The sequence below is a fragment of the Rhyacophila brunnea genome, unplaced genomic scaffold (assembly GCF_057557595.1).
Source record: "Rhyacophila brunnea isolate RB1 unplaced genomic scaffold, BYU_Rbru_1.0 scaffold_6, whole genome shotgun sequence".
Taxonomy (NCBI): domain Eukaryota; kingdom Metazoa; phylum Arthropoda; class Insecta; order Trichoptera; family Rhyacophilidae; genus Rhyacophila; species Rhyacophila brunnea.
The window spans coordinates 48752197-48768065 of NW_028233276.1; the positions used below are offsets into that span (position 1 = coordinate 48752197).

Genomic DNA, 15869 nt, shown 5'->3' on the forward strand with positions numbered 1-15869 from the left:
AACGGTACATTACCGGGTGGCACTGCGGAAGGATGCAGGTGGATGACGGCGGCCGTCCCTGTGGCCGACAGCACGCACACGTCTTCGCTGCAAAGGATTGCAAAAAAATTGATTAATACGTCAATAGGACGGCGACGGACATGAACAGTTAACGGGCCGAGTTGCGGAGTACACTCACCAGATGGCAGTGGTCTCCTGGTAGGCGAGCACGGCGTTGCAGCGCAGTGCACGCATATGAGAACGCACTTCTGTGCGCAGCTCGCTCCACCAGGCGTCGCGCGGCGCTGGCTCCTCCGGGTTGGGTACCCTCTCTAGCAACTTCACAGAGCGCGCTGCCACGGCGCCACCTGCATTTCACCGAATTCTCATCAGTTGTGTACAAATATTATTGACACATAATAAGCTGTAAATCTACCGTTGTTTTTCACCAATGTGCAAACCTTTTCATTGGGAGGTTCAAATGATTGAGCACATTGTCCGAAATCCGATGAATGCTTGTTTAAGTCCCGCTTATCACCAATATTTTTTCAAAATACTTTTTCCAAAAGATATTCGTTGTGTTATGAATTATTACATTATATATTTACATACAAAAAAAATCGGTGTGTGTACTTATGTACGCGCGTTAGAAGTTATACTTCTTTGGCGTAACAAAACAAAAACTTGTGATAACATAGATTCTTCAACTAGCTTTTAATTGTCTGGTTAAATTACAGACTAAAGAAAAATGACCGCTTATTGGAACGCCGTTGGTTTATTTCTATACACTTTAACTTATATTACTAAATTATATAATTATTGATCGTTGTTTTTATTTTTAAAGTAACAACTGCCACTTTGATGTTTAATAGTTTGTTTACGTAAGGAATTGCAAATGGCCAACATCCACAAAGGTGAAAAAATAAATTATGTCTTACATGTCACACGCCAAAAATACACTCTGATCTAATTTTCCAAACGCGCCTAAAGAAGTATAACTTCAAAAATAGTCTCCACAGGGTGGTAACAGACTTTTTTATGAGCAGTGATTGTTAACCGCTAACCCAATTCTTTTGACTTTAGAGGCAGTTTGTTAAATCTAATAGTTAAAATTAATTAACTGACCGCTAACCGGGTAGGTATATAGTATTTTCCCCATAGTTAATAGGACGCCCCAGGTGTGGGCATTTTGTAGGTATTTTGAAAATACTGAGAAAAAATTAGTTCAATATGCCAACTAAACTTTTAGACAAATGGATAAAAAAAAAAAATCACGCACACTCGCGCCATCTCTGCGAATCATGGGTTATGTTTGAGTGCAGCCCTGTAAGAAAAGTTGTGAGATTGACGTGTAACTAACTCAATCAGAAGACCTTGAGCAGTTTTGACTTATATATGTTTAGGCTCTAAGGAAGGTCTCTGTACAAACCTATATGCAGAACGAATCCGGGAGGAAACTTTACAATGGTGAGAAAAGGATATTCGAGCATGTCGATGCTCTCTTGGTTCATGGTGGGTCGAAGCACCGCCCCTCCCGCCGTCAGCGAGTTTCCTGAAATGCCACATTATTAATATAAATTAAACCGTGCCAAATAAATGAATTGAAAACTCTTTCATTGAATCCATAATCATTCAAAAATATACATGAAATTGAGCAGAGTTCAAAATGTGTTTATCGCATTACTATTATTAGTTACAATATAAACAGCAAGAGACAGCTAAATTATTAGAGATTGACCACACCTCTCCTGCGAATACCGTTCGGCGTCTGGCTTATGTTATTTTTAATCATCAACAAATCTAGTAACCGACTCGACCGCTGCGGATCTACTTTTAATAATATACAGAGGCGGAACAACGAATTCCGTTTACGATGTTACCTTACCATGTCGCAATCCATACAGAGTTTTCACAGCTAACGCCGTTACGGTGAAGATTCTACCTTTCCTTATTACAGGTACTTACCGTTTCAACGATTAATACATAAAATAAAGGGAGTCGGAAATATCTTTCATAAGTTCTAATGGATTTAAGTTTTGTACTATTCCATTTGAGTCGTTTTTTGCGTCCCGGGATTCGCCTTTCGGCATCTTCAGGCACTATGTGTACTCACCAAAAGGTAAAATACACACTGACAACGAATAGAATTAATTCTAACTTATATAATACATAAATACAATGAAGTAGGTAAAAACTTTATCACCCACCTAATAAGTCGACAAATTATGAATAGTTGAATTGTTTGTAAAAAAAACCCTTATCACTAATAATACAATCAATCACATCGTAAAAACTCTAATAATAGATCATTAAATAATAATCAATACTACATTCAAGAGGTCTACAATCATCAATACTAAGAATTAAATGAAGTTAACTAATGAGTTATATCAATAATATAAGTATATCAGTGTTTAAAAAGTTATATTAGACAAATATTCTTACATGCTACTATTTTTTTTTATAAAAAATCTACAAATAAGCACACATACATACCCAATTTATTTATTGATTATTATTTAATGATCACATCTATTGATTGCATTATTAGTGATAGGGTTTTTTTTACAAACACTTCAACTATTCTGTTGACTTAACTCATTTAGTGCTGACAACGCGACTGGAGCGTTTGCATTACCTGGCCATTATATATAATTAACATGATATTTAAATGTGGTAATTAAATATTAATTAACAGGTCAGCAGTGATTGTGTTATTAATGGTGGGTGATAAAGTTTTTACCTGCTTTATTGTGTTAACTTATTATACATAAAAAAAAATTCTGACCATGTCCGATCCTAATAGGATTGCTCAACCTATTCCAAACCCTGACTCACATAAGTTATAAGTTAGAATTAACTCTATTCGTTTTCAGTGCGTATTTACCTTTTGTTGAGTACACATAGTCCCTGAAGATGCCGAAAGGCGAAACCCGGGTCGCAAAAACAACTTAAATGGAATAGTACAAAACTTAAATCCATTATAATTTAAATTCAAATTCCATCAAGTATCTTAGGTCGATAGTACCAATATCTTTTATAAGAACAGATAGGTGTGTAGAAATCGACAGACACAAATCACACCAACTCAGATATCTTTCTTCGTTTCCTACCAAAAATACTCAGTGCAGGGCGAGAAAGTGATAAGAGTACCGGAAAAGTTGTATGAAAAATTGTCAGGACTCATTTAAACGTCGAAAGCTCGGTCGGGTCTGCAAGAATCCAAGGGTCAGAAAGAATCTTATCCGTCTGACTATGCGAGTGATACACATTTCAAAATAAATGAAAGGCTTAAAGGGACAACTGTAAGTAAAAATAAAATTCAAGTGAAACAATCAGCATAGGTACTAAGGCGCTAATAATTATTATAAAATAATATACCATTTGCATAACCACGAGCACAATAAATATAACCATGTTTCAAAGTCACAGAAAGGAAAACAGTATTATCACATCCATATCAGCCAATATATTTTTTTTATACACTCAGCGTACTATAGAAATATGTTTGAGGCCAACCAATAAGATTGCACACATCAAACATTTAAGCGCATAATATGAAAAACACGGCGGTAGACTTCAAAAAATTCTACGCGTCATATTCACAAAATCATTCATTAAATAATATACAAAATCACACAACAAAACAATTTTGAGGAAATGATCGAATGAGTTCTTCTAGAGAGACAAGATTTATAAAGCAGTTTATACAATGCATAAAATATAATATGTGACACGAATGAATGTCGACTGATGAAAAATCGAGGGCTATGACTGCAAGAAGGCTATGATCCCATCCGTTAATAGAAAATATAAATTCTGAAGTAAAGTAAAAGTAAGCATTCTTGATCTAGGTATACATAATACTGAAGAATCCAATCTTTATCAAATTAATAAGACACAATAAAAAACAAATATTAAGATTATCTAGGATATTATTCATACTTCAAAATTGCAGATGAAGCCCGTTTTGCTTTTATACTCCTCAATTTAAATAATAGTTACATAATACAGAAAATATATGTGCGTAGGGAGGTCAAAAAGTTCTCCATAATCACCATTATTAAGGCCACGCAATTGTCGTGAAATCATCCAATTTCCTCCGTGGCCACCGAATCGACTGCCATCAAATGCACAATATTATAATATGGTTTCTTAATTTTTATATCGTAGATTGAGAGTTATCGATATTTTTTGTCATTATTTTCATGCAACGACAAATATTCATTGGAATGCTTTCCTCTTTGACTTTTTATATCATGCTTTAGTATTAGAATTTAAGGGGGGGAAAAAAGCTTGCATGAAGGCTGAAAATAGGAGGGGCTCTTGCGATTCTATGTAAATACTCCTAGAATAATGCAAAATTTGATGTTTTATCAAGATAATCTTGAATCGAATCAAACAACAAAATTGTTATATCGATAGTTAAATATTATTGCGATACGGTAGGTATAAACAACCGGACGGTTGTCGCTTTTATTTCTTCGATATTGCAATGCAAACTTTATGTTATTTTGTTTGCATCGGGTTATGGTTATAAAATAAACTCTAAAGATTGGATAAATAACCAAATACATAGATAATTTTTTTTTTCGACCATGTCCTATCCTAATAGGATCATATGGGCCTCCACAGAGTAGAGGTTTGTATTGACAGATTTTGTTTTTTACGACAAATGGATGTCAGCCATTGCTCAACCTATTAGGTCCATACCCTGATACACACAAATTGAAAAACAATATGTGTACTTGCCCGACCCAGGATTCGAACCTGGGACCCACGGCGTTATAGTCCAACGCTTAAGCCGCGCGGCCACCGTGGGTATATGAAATGTGAAATATAGGTGTATAAATGTGAAAAAAAAACATAATACATATTCACATACATCTTTTGGACGTTGAAGACGAGGACAAAAGTATTAACAGGGTGTTTTTTATTCCGTTAAATCGTTCATCTTAATCTGGCGGGTCCTAATCATATATTATGACGGACTCTAATGGTCGTGTTTACTGTTAACAAAAAACTCAACTGTGCGTGCACAATATTGGCCATTCGCGGGTGCTAAATTTTGTGTAAAGAGTTAACATGAATGCTAAAATAAAACATAAAGCATTCATTTAATGCCCTACTTGACAAACAATTAATTGGGACAGTTATGCATGCAATGTATAATATTTTAATATATAATAATATAATATTATAATTAGAGTCTCATGTCATTATGTCATTATGAGAACTTTTTCACCTCCTTGTGTGTTTGTATAAAGTTATGTCATCGATCGAGTTCACAATATGCACAATAGATGTTCATTTGTATATCATATCATAATATCATGTCATGTTGATTTTGTATTCCATACTTAAGTATAAAAAACGAAAAACATAAAGAGGTGCATGGTATTCTCTATGAAAATAAATTTTATTGATTTGGTAAAATTTTATAATTTTATACATACGTAATACGACAAGAACAAAATTGGAATGGAATGGAATATTACTTGATTATTAAAAAATTATAACATTACCTAAAATCGCTTAAATTAAAACCTCCTGTTTATCTCGCATGGAATAGACTAATGGAGTGGAGGGTAATATGTAGTTAATATTCTTACAATTTTATTATTTATAGTGGTCTGAGAATAGTGCGCGTCGCGTAGTCATTAAATATTATTGGAAGTATTCGAACGAACCGAGTGTGGATATTGAAAATGCTACGTGTCAGACCGTCAGTGAGTTTGGTGAGTTTGGTGAGTGTCCGTTCCATTTATCTCCCGTAGGACAGTCTGTTATATGATGGATATAAACTAGCCGACCCAAGTGTTATATTATAAAGAGAGATGAAGGCACATTGGGGTTGCTGCCATTACTAACACACCCGTTCTCAATAAATAAATACTCACGTTTGCGGCTCATCCCTAATGCTAGTCAAAGAATAACACATTATTAATTCTGTTATTGTCAAAAAACATAATCTCAACGATAGCCATATTAAAAGATGCGAATGACATGTCGTCATTCGTACAAACAAAATATGTATGTTATGTACTCGTGCAATTCTAATAATCACAATTAACATAATACAATTTGTAACCCGACCTGGGCCTACTCCGATACGAGGAACTCAAACATCAAACATCGCTCACAATTACTTGATAAAGTTCACTATGTTAACGAAATACGTGTCATAGAAGACAATTTTTTATGAGGTGTGAGATGAATAAAAAAAAATATCATGAATAGTATATTAGTCACGGCATAATGAGTGATGTTTGAATTACTTCAATTGAGTTTTGAGGCAGACCCCGCTATCTATGCCGATTAATTAATGCCTCAGAGCCTCAAAGAATTGAATAGATATTCTAAAAAGCCTTCATTTCACAATTTTTTAATACAATTTTTTCTGGTGAGACTAATATGAGATGCTTTCAAACTGATAACTACTTTTTTATCCACAGAAATCATAAACAAGTTAGGTACTCAATTTACACAACAGTATGAAAGCATAAAAAGCGTCATGTAACAACTAGTCACTAGTGTCTAATAAAGGTACACAGGTACACGGGTACACAGGTCCCAGTGATCACTGATCACACCATTTTTTTTATTAATTACTTTTAGAAACATAAGAAAATAATATTATGATTATGCTAAAAAATAATGCTAGACGGCTTGACGGCTAGTCGTTTTATAAAAAGTCCACACCCTCAATCCAACAGGTGAAGACGAACTTTAATAGAGATGAAGCTTAAACATTATGAAAAAGAGGCAAAAAAAGACCTATGGGACCATTAATTTTCATGCAAACTCTGAAATGAGAGATATTTTTTAGCAAGCAAGAACTGCACCATATTAATATGAAACTTTTAAAGACACAGGCTCCATTTGAAAGAATATTTGACATCTTTCCTAGACTGAAACACCGCCGACTACCGATCACTGACGCTTTTACATAATCAATATTGCGAAGATTATCTATTTTCGAATGATTTATTTTAAAATGAATGGGAATAAAGTGAGTTTTTAACCTTTGGGTGTGATGCTCAAATCCGAGTCGGACGATCTGCGATGCGAGGAATTGATGTTGAGGTTGGCACTGGAGGGAGGCCTCCCTCCGTGGGAGTCTGCCCGGGCGTGGCGCGGGCTGCCGCACTCGGCCGAGGTGGCGCCAGCCGCCGCAACGCACGACCTGCCACGCGCACACGCACACAACACACGCATGCATGTTAGACACACCATTCACACGTTATCAGATTATTCTCACATTGCCATGAGGTGAGCCATGAAAACAAAGTGTAATCAGTGTGTCAGGATCGACTGTCGGTAAAGGAAGCCGCGGAAGAATAAAATACACCAGAACCTAGGGTCAGCGAAATCTAACTAGTGCGGGATCTACTGTTACAATTTAGAGAAGAACCGACACTGACGTTTGCCTTCAGCCGAACCTCACATTTCTCAGAGCGGCGTTCACATTCATACGACTGATGGTAATTATCATCGCATTATCTCTAGGAGAAGGAAGTGAGCTCGAAGTTCGAAAAAAGAATATGATGAAATTTCTTAATTCAACCTTATTTGTCATTCAGATTTAAGAACAGGATAAACGTCAATGTGTATTTTTAGTTTAAACTATTTCAAGCCAGCATTCAATTCGAAGGGCCGGATAGAATAAATTCAGCTCGACTGCATTATTGAAGGAACATAAAATGCCATATCATAAATACACTTTCGCTATTATTCATGAGACATTTCTCGATTGCCAAATATAAATGGACCGAAATTTTAATGCTCTGCGATTGTGCCATTCAATGTTCAAAAATTGGAAGCTGATTGACGTAAATATTTCGCAACGAATGATAAAGAAATAAGGAAAATGGAAAGACACATTCGACTCGAACTCACCTCTGGAAGACTGATGCTTGAACTTGGCTAGCTCGTTGAGGGGTATGTCACTCTTCGAGGAGACCGTCTCTTCCCGTTCTCGATTTGCCCACTCGGAAGAGACGGCATCCGTCGAACCAAATTTAATTTTGTTTTCACTTTTCAAAATGGGATCAGTATTTGAACACTGATTTTCTGATTCAACTCTGTGATGTCCGTTCGCTTCGACGTCATCTTTAATGTTGGCGATTTCTTGGTGAAAATCACTATCGACATCACATACCACATATTCGTCATTTTGACAGTGCAATTTGACAAGTGTATTTTCTTCGTCCCTATTTTCAACTATACTGTTAGATGAACAGTTTTCATTTGAAGTGAAACTGATTCTGCCATTCATTAATGCATCGGAAAACACCTGGACGGGGTTCTCTCTGTCAGCCGGCGTCACTGTCCACCTGTCTTTGGCGCGAGCGAGATCTCCTCGGATGCAGAGGTCACTTCCGGCAGAGGGCGAATCGCCGCGCTCCCTTGAACTCGACCGGGATGAGCGGTCAGACCCGAGGAATAGATTGGTATGCCTCGGAGGGTCCTCATCGAGATTCTTCAAGTCATAGAGAGATATGAATGGTGACCCCAGGACAGTCTCTTTTGGCCCGGACGGGTCGGTCCCGCCCTCCGAGTCAGAGAAGTCCGGCGCATCCACAAAGCTCCGGTTGCGGATGAGGGATCTGAAAATGGGGGGGCTGAAGTCGGAGACGCGGCCATCGGACCAGGCTGAAGACCGGCGAGGCAGTTCCACCATCAGAGAAGTTGGAGGGGGAGATTCGGTCGCTGCAGGCGATGAGTAGCATGCCGAATCTCTACGAACGTGTTCTTCGTCAGCGACGATGGGTTCGTTGGCGATGATTTCTCCCATTATGTTAACCTTCTCCATGAGCATGGTCTGAATGGCTGTCTTTACAAGCCCGGGGTCTTTTTCTCCATCTCCAGCGGAGAACGTCCGCTGCTTTTTCTTCTTGACGAGTGAGGGTAACGAGGGTGCACTCCATTTGCGCCACGCTGACTCGCCGTCGGAGGGGCGCCTCCGGAACAGCTCACTCGGAAAGTGAAACAGGGATCTCTTGGCCGGCTCGGCGGTAGGTGTCGAGGCGGTTGACAGGGGGCTCGGAGAGCAGGAGGCCCCCAGTGCATTCACCCGGTCGATCAGTATGGTCTGGAGGGCACTATCCAATAGGCCGTGCGGTCGAACGCGGGATCCTTTTCTGGATGACGGACTTTTTGTCCGGCTGTCTGGTTCTGAAGTGGCCTGCGGATCGTCGCGGTCAGCGTGAAATATCTTACTCGAGTCAGGTATTTCGGGAATTACCGGACTCTCTGACCCGGGTTCATCCAAATAGTCCGTCTCTTCAGGAATGTTTTCAAAGGTTTCGGCCTCCGGGGCGTCGGGGTAAAGATTCATGGGAGATATTTCAGGCAAGAATGCAATATGTTCATTCAATTCCACGGTTTCATCACTATTTGAAATATTTTCATGAAAACCGGGGACGTCCCTGTGGCTTAAAAAAATGTCACCAATGTCCCCGCCCTTCGGGGGTGACATCTTCCCCAAGATCTCTTCCATGTGTGAGATGATCTTTCCATCCACCCTGTGCTCCGTCACGGACTTGACGACGAGGCTGACAGTGTCGAGATTGCTGTCACCGTCGGCCTTGACGAGATCTGACATGTCCTCAGAGTTGTCTTCGTCGTCGCTGGAGGAGTACTCATCGGAGCTGGCAGTGTTGGCAGACACGCTCGATCCGTAGAAGGCGCCCCGGTCCTGCGGCAGTTTCAGAAAGGAATCGGAGAGACCGGCCCCCTTGGGTGTGGCGGGACAGGACTCGGTGGCTCTCTTTTTCGTGCTAAGGCGGTCATCCGACGTGCCGGTAAAGTCGTCGGAGTTCAGGCTGATGTTGTCCATCGAAAGGAACCGTGGCCTCCCTGAATCCGTCCCGTCATCCTCATGGGCATCCTGTGCGGGCGTGGCAGAATCAACGATGATAGTCAGATCGGGAGCAGAGTGGTCACCGGCTGGAGCGTCAGTCTCACCGCCTACCCGGCTGGGCCTCCTAAGCGTGGAAGCAGGGGAGCCCGTCTCGTGGCTCTCTTTGATGCAGTCCAGGCTAGAGTGCGCCTGCATGACGGAGCGCACTAGCATGGCCGCCATAGCGTTGCCATCTCCGCCGCTCAGGGAGCGTGTCACGCCGCCCCGCTTGAATCGCGCCTTTCTCTTTAGTTCGTTTCTGATATCGGAAAACGGAAATCTGATGGAACGCGTCGATGTGCGTGAGGACAAGGAGACCCCGTCAGTGTCCTCGTCGTCCTCCGAGTCGGGCTTCCTCCCTCTGAACGCCGACATCTTCTTCGACAGCATGTTCTGCGATGAAGTTTTCAAATTCATTATCCCCCTGCTCAGTGGATTTTTCGTTGAGATGTGCCGCATGTCCTCTTGCTTCAGCAAAAATTTAAAAGGATTTTCCTCCGTCGGACCTTCGACAGAACAATATCCGCGGGCGAGCCGGACATCCGTCGAGGATCCGCCTTTCCTTTCTCCGCCGAGGAGGGTCTTCGCTGCAGTCAACCTAGCATGGGCGTCATTGCTGCCGCCCTCCGGCCTGTCCTGGCTCTCGCCGGGAGACAGGACGTTCATTATAGTGGCCACCTGGCGGTCACTCAGAGTTGAAGCCGTGTCATGAGGATTATTGTTGTCAGTATTCAAAAAATCGATATATTTTCTTAGTTGTCTATGGAAAAGACAGGCAAAGGCGTGACCGTTAGTAAGAGTAGGGGGAAAGCATGCCAAAAAGAAAAACAGAACAAAACAGATCAAATCAGATGGCGCCTCAATCAACAATGACTCTATTGAATCGAATAACGCTGCTTGTCTATAGATCAAGTATATTATAGAAACAGACGCGACAGCTCTCTCAAAGATTTTTTGTGGCGGTCGTCATTCATGACTATGTTTTTGGATCGATCCATGAATTCACAATGCGGTACGATTTTGAATATTATAAAAATTATTTTGAATTTTGCTTACTGAAAATGTGCATGGTATAGAATTTCTTCAATAAAAGACAAATGGCAACAAATAAGTATTGTGCATGGTCATCATCTTCATTACCGGCTTGTGTCAAACTGACATAGCTTCCCCATTTTCTTATAAAACATTTAAGTGGATTTCACTTATTAATGATATTATGAATGAATAACTGATAAATTATTAATGATTCGACAGAAGAATCTGCATGTTATAGAGCAATGTTCTTTTTTAGAGACTAAATAGATAGCAAATAAGGTCACGCACTGCGCCAATGTGTCGGGAGAGGCGGCAGCGTTGAGAGCGGCAGCTTGGGCGGTGTGCGCCGGAGGCTCATGCTGACGGATGAGAGTGACAGCCGTCCCGGCGCCTCTCGCCACCACGCCCACATCCCCTTCCAAGTCCAGGCAACGGCGGAAGCCTATAACAGCGTTGGCGCCCAGCTCCAACGCCTTCAGCCCTATTTTTCTTTGAACCTGAATCAGATGCAAAGCACAAAATATAATAGATGCATCGATCACCAAAACGGGCGATATCTCAATAGACAGGAGTATATACCTGGCCGCTCAGCTTCAGAAATGCCACCTGGCGAGCCTCGTTGGACGCTCGGGGCGTTCGAATTTTATCGATCCACTGATATTCGGGATCGTCGTTTATCACCAGCTCTTCCACGAAGCCGAGGATCGCTTGAGCTACGTATCCGTGGGGGACGATGGGAGCTGAACCGAAAACAAATTTTTCAACATCCGCAGTCTAGTCTAAGTACATTAAGTGTTATAATTAAAATTATTTATACATCACTAGGCTAAAAAATGTGGAATGGCCGCCGTGCCGTCATGATATGATATGAGCTTTAGCATTTTGAAAATAAATAAAAATTAATCATTTGTAAAATAAATATTTTCCCTCATGCGCGACAGTATAAATGAAGCTTCTGCAAATAATCCATCTGTCGATTCACAGGAAGCTTCCTCATTCTCTTTTCCAGGATGTCGTCCTCCCTGTGAGGGTGCTCTAGATGCTCGCTTAACGGATCATCGAGAAGCAGTTGGAGACTGGTATTCCACCGTCACTAAATAGAAAAATTAAATGTACGTCGCTGATGCGATTCAACAATATTTAGCTAAGTATCACTTACAGTGAAAAAATTGCACCCCGCAAGACGATTGTCTGAATTTGTTGAAATCGTTGAAGAGTTCCACCTTGACGATGACGTTCACCTCACCTCTTATGCCATGCATTGTATCGAACACTGGGATCCAGCCGGACATCACCGATCCTGCACAGATTCAATGTATTATTGCAAACCAAAGAAAGCCTTTTTTGATTATGAAAATAACTGCAGCGAGTTCCAGTTTACATAATGATCCATTTTTCTATAGAGCATCAAGCGCACCACACGCCCTTCATTGTTTTCTTTAACATCTTTGGTTCAGAACAATGTTATTGTTTCCACGATTTACAACATGAAATGGAAAGTACTAAAGTGCTTACAGACCGAGAGAAAAAGGCTTCCAATTAAAATAACTTCACAAAGTCATCGTGTCAGTGGACGGTTATGCTGGTTATAAATGCGTTCCAACCTTTCCCGGAATGCGCAGCGGCAGGCGTAGCATGGGGCGGATGCTGCTGAGCTTCCGGTAAGAGCAGGGGATTCAGGGAGATGTACACCTTCCCGATGGCGTCGTTGGCCGAATATGTGTCGTGGTCCATCAGTCTCAGCTGGAGAGGTTCATCTTGCAACTCTGCATCGTCCACCTTCCGTGTACAAGCATACAAGCATTCAAATTAAACATACTCTCCACTGTGTGATAAAGCGTGTGAAAAAAATTCAATAAAGGGACGAGGGAAAGTGATTAACACGTTATCACCGCAATACGAGCACACAAAACGAACTCATCCAGAAAATATTATGGCTTATAATGACTAATCTTAAGTATAAACTATTTAAAATTCACATACACTCCAGGGCTATGAATACATTATACGAATCATAAAGACACTCGTTCACTCGATACGTTTCGGGGCATGAAATTAATGTAGCCTAAACGCGAGTGGCCCCCTTACCCCGGGTGACACTTTTTCACTGCGATCTTTCCGGCGGTGTTTCTCAATTTACGAAATGGGAAGTGACATAATATGACATAAAATATAATAGAAAATAAAAGCACCTCAAAGCGATACCACTCCGTCGAGTTCCACTGAGGGTTGAGAGATTTTCTGCAGATGTCAGTTTTGTGCGTTACGTTTCCGAGTTTGATTTCCACGTAAGCATCTGTAGTGTCACTACCTTTGTCCATGACGGGTAGATTCCTGCCCGCCAGGACTTTAACTTTCACTTTTCCAGGCATTATTATTGATTTCTACAACTTGAAATAGATACTCGTCAATGTAGAATTTTACTAGTTTTTTCACTTATTCGCGTTAATTATGAATTTCAAGAAATCATGTTTATTCATTTTGCTTCGTTATTATTCACCTTAGCTGAGAATTTTCTTAAAATTACTTATCTTTAAAGCTTTTTTAATATTATGCATGCATTCATAATAGATTCGGAAGCTGTAATCTATAATTATTGATTTACATACAATTTATTTCACAGACATGAATATGATAATTATTACGATAGCGTTTAGTAAGTACCTACTACTTAATAATAAATAATTTTGAACGACTAAACGAGCAATTAATCTACTTGTGCATATTCACAATATTTTTATTGTGTCTTCAATGCGGCGCAATTGTCTTTAAACGATGCGGAAACCTTCAACATTACTTTCAGAGTGTTGGCAAAAATAATTATTATCGGCCCAGACGAGATACAAAAATAACTTTTTAGAGTTGTGCGGTGTTTACATTATTTTTTATTTTGTACAGACAGAAACCCGTCATGTAAATAGGAACCTATCAATTCATTATAATTAGAGTAAAAATACGGTGTTACGATTTATTAACCGATCTTCTCATCATATTTCAGAGAAAAACCAGCCCAAATGTTTATTTTTTTGACAGATTGGTCTGCACATAATAACAATGACACCCTCCGCCAGTGTTGCCATATTTTTCTATGCTAATTATAGTACAAAGGCGTAAAAATTTAGTATTTCTAAAAAATATGTAGTATAGGAACATTTTTCGTCTTGAATCCTTTAAAATTATAGTATTATGGTATATTTGGCGTAAAATTATAGTATTTTACATTTTTCGCGAAATCAAAATTATAGTATTGTACTATAAATATAGTACGGTTGGCATCACTGTCTTCCGCTCAAGCTTATCAAAGTAATATATTATTCTATGACTTTATCCTTTTCTATTGTCTATGCTCTAATGCTTCAAATATACTCTATGACGACCGGTCACATATATGTCGAAAAACCCGTTTCTTATGTTGGCGTCCTGTGTCACAGAGTGTAAATACGATGTCATAGACCACTGTCACATATTTGTCAAACGATCTATGACAGCCTTCTATGTCATAGACTTTCGACTCAGTGTAAACACCTCGGTAATTTTGTGTGACACTAGTTCCATGTCTGTGACATCTATGTCTAATACTTCAAATACACTCTATGACGATCGGTCATATATATGTCGAAAAACCCGTTTCTTATGTTGGCGTCCTGTGTCACAGGGTGTCACAGAGTGTAAATACGATGTCATAGCTGTCATACAACATGTATGTATAATATGTCGGAATGGCATAGATTTGATCATAGACACTAAATCGCTCAGAGCGCGATGCTCAATTCGTACTTACCATAAAATAACAGTAAAAATTGTAAGTAGCCGAAATCCGAAATAGAGATAAGGAATCCTTAACCATAGACTACTTTTGTTATGAACTCGCCCCCTTGCCCCCCTTCTGTATTACCATTTACCGCTGACAGCTGCTGTCAAAATAAATTGACGTGTCTTTAAAACGGCCAATACACTCAAATTCATTTAACAATTGATCTCAATATGGGTATTGAACAACTATTAAATATCCGTGACATGTAATACGACATATTTTCCTTTACTTTATTGATTCTGTACATGTCTTAATTTAGTAAAACCGATTATCGAATTGAAATGTCAGTGTCAATGAATTATGAATTAACTTTTCTTATTCAGATTTAGATATTTATGTAATATTAAACCAATAGATAGGTAGTTGAAATATATAAGTACTTAGTTACCTACACACCAACATGGTAATATTAGTTTTAATCACTCTATATAATTATTCACATCATGGCATATATTTGTAATAATTGTAAATGACAAAATCTGACATTTCAACGGCAAGTGTTACCGTATCGGGAAAAACATGGTCAAAAAATAACTTATATTATTCACTAATTGCGGAGAAATTTAATCATTTTTATTAAATATTAATTGTGTATTTATAGTTATTGAATTTATTTTGTATATTTTTCATATTTTTGTCATCGTTTAACAATTACAAAATAATTTACCTAAATTATGAAAAAGAGAATTTTTATATATGGTAATATTTTCAATAGAAAAACAGAACGAAGCTATTGCAGATTTGGTGGACCATAGACAACTCGATCATAACTATGAAAGGCTTTCTGGATAGTGTTTTGTTGTAATTTTGTTGTAATTATGACAGACGATTGTGCATAGGGCTCTTAGCATATATGTGCCCGATCGTCATATAGTCTATTTGAACCTTTAGTCAAACGATCTATGACAGACTTCTATGTCATAGATTTTCGGCTCAATGTAAACACCTCGGTAATTTTGTGTGACACTCGTTCCATGTCCGTGACATCTATGCCAAACATGTTGTCATATATTATTGTTTATGTGTCATAGATCGCGCGGGAAGTGTTTTTTCTGTCTTTAATAATTTTATAAAGTGAATCTAAAATTGTTTTGAACATACGGAATGCTGACAGTATTTAACAGAATGATGCCAACA

General features: G+C 39.1%; 1 protein-coding gene across 1 annotated transcript in view; it reads right to left on the minus strand.

Moving 5' to 3' along the window:
• The window catches only part of LOC147065763 (uncharacterized), a 68494-nt gene extending 54486 nt beyond the window's left edge, over positions 1–14008 (minus strand). Inside the window, exons 1-9 of the mRNA XM_085957273.1 lie at positions 13111–14008; positions 12523–12697; positions 12078–12218; positions 11498–11658; positions 11207–11415; positions 7879–10643; positions 1409–1531; positions 179–347; positions 14–87 (exon numbers count right to left, since the gene is read on the minus strand). Of these exons, the coding sequence (XP_085813399.1) occupies positions 14–87; positions 179–347; positions 1409–1531; positions 7879–10643; positions 11207–11415; positions 11498–11658; positions 12078–12218; positions 12523–12697; positions 13111–13290 (3997 nt within the window). The 5' untranslated portion in view covers positions 13291–14008. The remainder of the gene's footprint in view (positions 1–13; positions 88–178; positions 348–1408; positions 1532–7878; positions 10644–11206; positions 11416–11497; positions 11659–12077; positions 12219–12522; positions 12698–13110) is intronic.
• Positions 14009–15869: the final 1861 nt, after the last annotated feature.